The sequence below is a fragment of the Monodelphis domestica genome, chromosome 5, assembly GCF_027887165.1.
Source record: "Monodelphis domestica isolate mMonDom1 chromosome 5, mMonDom1.pri, whole genome shotgun sequence".
NCBI classification, from domain to species: domain Eukaryota; kingdom Metazoa; phylum Chordata; class Mammalia; order Didelphimorphia; family Didelphidae; genus Monodelphis; species Monodelphis domestica.
In genome coordinates this window covers 171,708,562-171,714,561 of record NC_077231.1, presented here as the reverse complement: position 1 = coordinate 171,714,561, position 6,000 = coordinate 171,708,562, and the positions used below count along the sequence as shown (strand labels likewise).

General features: G+C 33.2%; 1 protein-coding gene across 1 annotated transcript in view; it reads right to left on the bottom strand.

Moving 5' to 3' along the window:
* Positions 1–1,979: 1,979 nt before the first annotated feature.
* Positions 1,980–6,000, bottom strand: part of SLC26A4 (solute carrier family 26 member 4) — a 62,008-nt gene continuing 57,987 nt past the window's right edge. The window contains exons 20-21 of the mRNA XM_001363561.5: positions 5,412–5,495; positions 1,980–4,635 (exon numbers count right to left, since the gene is read on the bottom strand). Coding sequence (XP_001363598.1) covers positions 4,612–4,635; positions 5,412–5,495 — 108 coding nt within the window. The 3' untranslated portion in view covers positions 1,980–4,611. The remainder of the gene's footprint in view (positions 4,636–5,411; positions 5,496–6,000) is intronic.

Sequence of the window (6,000 nt, the reverse complement as noted above, 5' to 3'; positions counted from 1 at the left end):
GCAAATCAAGAAAATAACATTCAGGGAGCAACTGGGTAGCTCAGTGCATTGAGAGACAGGCCTAGAGATGGGAGGTCCTAGGTTCAAATGTGAACCTCATACACTTCCCAGCTGTGTGCAAGTCATTTAACCCCCATTGCCTAGCCATTACCACTCTTCAATACACAGTATTGGTTCTAAGACAGAAGGTAAGGATTTAAAAAAAAAAAGAAAATAACATTCATTTTCAAATTCGTTGAATTCATGATTGTCCATATAAAAGACACAAAAACTATTGCTTTATAGGATCAAATAATTGTCAACAAAAAAGAGTTTAAGTGGAGTGGCTAGATGGATGACTCAGAGGATAGAGAGCTAAGCCTGAAGATAGGAGATCTTGGGTTCAAATGTGACCACAGATCCCCATTATCTGGCCCTTACCACTCTTCTTTCTGCCTTGGAACTGATACTTAATATCAAGTCTATGACAGAAGATAAGGTGTGTTCTGTGTGTGTGTGTGTATGTGTGTGTGTGTGTGTGTGTGTGTGTGTGTGTTTAATGAAAATAGAGACAGAAAAGAAACAAATTATCACTTAGGTTCTACTTAAAAATATTCAACTTTAAGTAGAGTTTATTTTTTGTTTGTTTGTTTATTTTATTTTTACATTTTTTCCCATGATTATATGATTTTTGTTGTTTCTCTCTTCTCTTTCCTTCCCCCTCCCAGAGTTGACAAGCAATTTCACTGGGTTATACATACATTATTACTCAAATTCTATTTCCATATTATCCATGTTTGTAATAGAGTAATTTTAAAAAACCAAAACCCCAAATCATATACCCATATAAACAAGCGATAAAACATGTGTCTTCTTCTGGATTTCTACTCCTACAATTCTTTCTCTCAATGTGGATAGCATTCTTTCTCATTAGTCCCTCATAGTTGTCCTGGATCATTGCATTGCTTTTAATAGCAAAGTCTATCACATTTGATCATCCCACAATGTTTCAGTTACTGTGTATAATGTTCTCCTGGGTCTGCTCATGTCATTGCATATCAGTTCATGGGGGTCTTTCTAGCTCTTACAGAAATCAAGCAGTTCATCATTGCTTATAGCACAATAGTATTCCATCACCATCAGATACCACAAATCGTTCATCCATTCCCCAATTGAGGGACACCCCCTTGTTTTCCAATTTTTTGCCACCACAAAAAGCACAATTATATTTTTGTACAAACAGAACCTTACCCATTTTTAAAAATTGTAGTTTATTTTAAATGAATTCTTCTGTTTGATCATTTTGTTGTTGTTTTCAGGCATATCTGACTTTTTGTGACCCTTTTGGGAGATTTTCTTAGTAAACATAACACTTTCCCCCTAAATTCATCTTAGAAATGTCAAGACTTAAAAACAAATGAATAGGGCCAGCTAGGTAGCTCAGTGTATAGAAAGCCAGACCTGGAGACAGGAGCTCCTTGGTTTAAAATAACCTCAGAAGCTTTCTGGCTGTGTGACCCTGAAAAAGTCACTTAATCCCAATTGCATAGCTCCTAGCAATCTTCTGCCTCAGAATACTTAGTACTGATTTTAATACAGAAGATAAGGGTTACTTAAAAAAAAAAAAAGAAGTATCTGGGATGAATGTTTTCTATTTCTTACCAGCTTGGGGAGAAAAAAAAGACCCACTCAATTAATTGCTTTTTTACCTATAGCTGAATCACAATTCATTTTCCCTAGGGTCAGTGTAGCAGCTAATTAAAATGGTCACCCATTCCTGAACCTCGTGAGCTCCGATCTAATAAATTGTTTTGAATGAAACAACTGCAGAAACTTATTAGTCAGATTTAGACAGAATTCAAGATTTAACAACAATCATGGCAGTAAATGCCTCTTTTCTAAATGAAAATTCACACAAGGCAGATGGCAATGTAGGTAAAGAAATGATGAGAAGATGCTGGGATGGCAGCAATAAAGGCAAACTAAAAAAAAGCAAGAAGTTTGTTTTCCATGTTTTATTTAATAATTTTAAAGAACACATAGTCTTTTAAAAGGTAACTTTACATTAACAAAAATATGTGCAAATATTTTCAATATGTACATGATTTTTTTCCTATTTAAATCTCTTTACAATATCAAAATCTTATTCATAAAAGTTTAAAATATAACAAAATAGGCGTTAATTTCAAGTAAAACTTTCAGTGAAGGTAAAGATATTTATAGGTCACATAAATGCATAAAGAAATGGCATTCCTAGGACCTATTTGGAAAATTAGTCATCTCACGTATGGCCTGCAATGCTCACAAATACACACTGGGCTTTACAAACTTCCAATAACTTTATTATAAAATATGTGACTGTAGTATTTTCCATCTCAGAAAAAGACCAAACTGCATATTCTTCCTATTAAACAGAGGCATACATTCTTTTCCTACCAGGACTCATTTTACAGCTAGCTTTTTAGGGCTAAAATAGTCACTAAACAGACAGGTCCAAGACTCAGAAGAAATTTGAAATCAGATTAAAGTCCAATATATCTTTGGAACATTAAAAAATTTCTTGCATTATAGTACATTTTAGCTCATTTGGGAGGTATTTAAGTTATGCTCCTTGATTTTATGATGTTTCCACTTAACTATTCAGACCTGGTATACAAAAAAAAAATTATTTCTATAAGTAGTAGAAAGTAGTATGACATAGTAAATGGAGCACTGAATTTAGAGTAAGATAGTCCTGGGTTCAAATCCCAAGTCCATTATCTTCTTTCTACATGACCTTGGGCAAGTCATCTAACCTATTCAGGCCTTAGTTTTCTTGGACAAGATGATTCTAAGGTCTTTTCTAATTCTAAATCCTATGATTGTTATTTATATTTGTTTTTTACTTAGAAAAAAAAGGGATTCTGTCTTTGGACATTTATGATTAGCTATCAGACCTATGGAATTTCACACATAAATGCTAAATACAGAACTAACCTTTAAATAAGACACATATTCTCAATTTAGTTGCTATACCTTTTTTTCTCTCTAAATGCAACTTCATTAATTATAGAATGAAAGAAATTTACAGAACCAATCATATTCCAATATTCTTTTTTTTAAACCATTATCTTTCATCTTAGAATCAATACAATGTATTGGTTCCAAAGAAGTAGAGTGATAAGGGCTAGGCAATGGGGGTCAAATATCTAGGATCATTGAGCTAAAGTGTCACAGGCCATATTTGAACCCACGACCTCTTATCTCTAGGCCTGGTTCTGTCCACTGAGCCACCTAATGGCCCCTACTCCAATATTTTTTATAAAACCTAATAATGCATTGGCACTCGGAAAAATAATAAAGTTTGTTGTTTAAAAATCTGGATTTTTTTCAATTCTGTGTATACGTATGTATATACAAGTATATATTTATTGTCAATTCCAAAATCCCTCTTAATTTAGAGCATCTTAAAAGGTATTGTTTTCCGCAGTTTAATGATTTTCAAAATTAAATATTTTCTCTGATATATTTTTTGGTTTTATATATTATATGTTTAGAATTTACTAAAAGCTAGTTTTTTATATAAAATGCAAGCAGTTTTAAAGAAAGCTAATAAAAGTATACCTCTATCACAATGCTCTTGTAAGTGTTAATAGTATAATAGCTTTTCTTTTAAAGGATATGAATTTTAAAGTGCTCACACAATTAATGTTAGATTTTAGAATGGCCTACACTACCAACTCAAATCAGTCTTGACTTTTAAAAACAAACATGATATGCATATACAGAATATGCATACGATATATACATAAACATTTCCTTTTAAGCATGATATGGGCTGTCTGACCCCAGAAACGTTCGTATTTTCCCTTGTTTCAGTTGTGATTAATGATAAAGTCCCTAAAACTATCACTTTAGAAAAGATGCACAATGCCTTCAGTGACCTCCTTTCCCTTCAAATCTACACCTCTCTGCAGAAGTACATTTTTCACAAGTATATTAGTACAATTTTATAGCTTCTAAAATCTGATTAGGCCTCAATTCACAGAGAGTAACATTTCTTTATCATGTGCTAATTTGGTATTTTAGGGGAGAAAAGATTGACTTTAATCATATTATCATAATAGATTGTAATGTTATTTCTGCCTTAATGGAAATAAACCAGTGTAAATAGTTGTGCTCTTTATTTTTCATTGCTTTATGCTTTAGGCAGACCTGCCTGCATTGATAAAGACAAGATGGAACCTTAATTTTCTGTGAGTTTCAGAGTCACACAAAAGATTGATCCCAGTCATTCCGAATGCGTCACTACCACTGATTTACATTTTGGGGCTGGAAATAAACATGCACCTCCTTTTACATGAATAGCAAATCTACCCCTTTTCATGGGAGAATCTTCACTATATATTCAGCATATACTCTTAAAATTTGCTTCACCTGTTTTTCTCATTAGCCATTCTGTGCAGAACAGAGGTGAGCTAATGATGGTCTTAAGAGAAAAACACACAAATGTTTTTTAAAATATGCAATAGAAAACAAATGAGTTTTAAAATTCAAAGAAATAGTCAAGACAAAAAATGTTTCCATAGCATGACATGGGTTTGTAAATATTGCTACACAGTCTATGGTGGTGCCAACTTCAGTAGCTTTCCATCAGGAAGCAAGTCGACGCATTGCCTGTAGAAACAAAGTAAAAAGAGTAAAATTAATGTATCTAAATTTAACTGGCTTCTTTTCTTACTTCTGAGTTATATGAATTGCACTCATTTGGGGTGTATCTCCCAATAGATGTGTTCCTGAAGAGTTGCATTCAAACTGAACTTTATAAATCTGATCACATCACAAATGCAATAGAAAAGCAAACTATTGAAAGGAACTAGATCTTGACTCCTCTTAAAGGTCAAGTAATACACCAGACTTAATGGCTTTTTGAAATCTCATTCTAAGGTCTTCTTAAAGCAAGAGTATAGCTATAGTCTGTGATTATAAAAATTTTAATTGAAATATGTATGTGTGCATGTATTTATATATACACCTAAGAATCAGAATTCAAAGTTATCTCAAGGATTTTAGGATTGATTTTCTTTAAAAAGAAAGATAAATGTCAACTCAATTTTACAAATATAGGCTGAGAATATTGAAGATATTTAGCCTGGTGAAAATAAACTTAGGAGGAGATATACAGAAAGGGCGATATCAATGTGGAAGAGGGAGGAGACATCATAGATTGCTCCAAGGGGCAGAAATAGGTCCAAAGGATAGGAACTTAAGGGAATTAAAATAATATTTTCATAATGTAAACTGTCCAAAAACAAAGATGTTATCTTGCAGTTAGGATGACTCCTTGGGATACCTTCTGTACACACTTTTTTTGGGTCAGTTCCCAATCAGACATTCATTTTAATGTATTAAAAATATAATAAATGATTTTTATTTAAAAATAATAATCATACCTCATCCTGGACATCCAGACCACCCTCATTCACCTCTCTGTCCATTATTTCAAGAGGATCTTTATATTCTTGCATCAGATTTATCTTGACAAAGAGAACAAAGTTACTTCTCACTAAGAACATAATTACCCATCTCAAGGACCTATTATTTTTACTTTTGTAGACATGACTGGAGAGCTATGATGGGGATTAACTGGGAAAGTTAAAAGCAAGGATATAACTAGGATTGAGGGCATTTGCTATGGGATCAGCCCTTGGAAAGACATTGTAGTAGGATGGAAATGTGAGGTATGGTTCCCATATCCTCTGACCTATCCCAAATCATGCTCAAAAAACAGTGGAAAACCAAGAGGTACATAGTCAATAACGAATATTTACTATGAGTATCTGCCAAATGCCAGGAAGAGCAATGGAGATATAATTAAGTATAAAGCATGAGCAGTGGTCTGACATCAGACAAAAGGAATCTTAAATATAGTTCTGAGTTAAAAGGTAGGATCACTAAAGCATAAAGTATCTTCTTTGACCAAATTCAGTAGGGTGAGAAAATTTAAAGCAGGGTTCTAAATGCTGAGGTTACTCTTTAAAG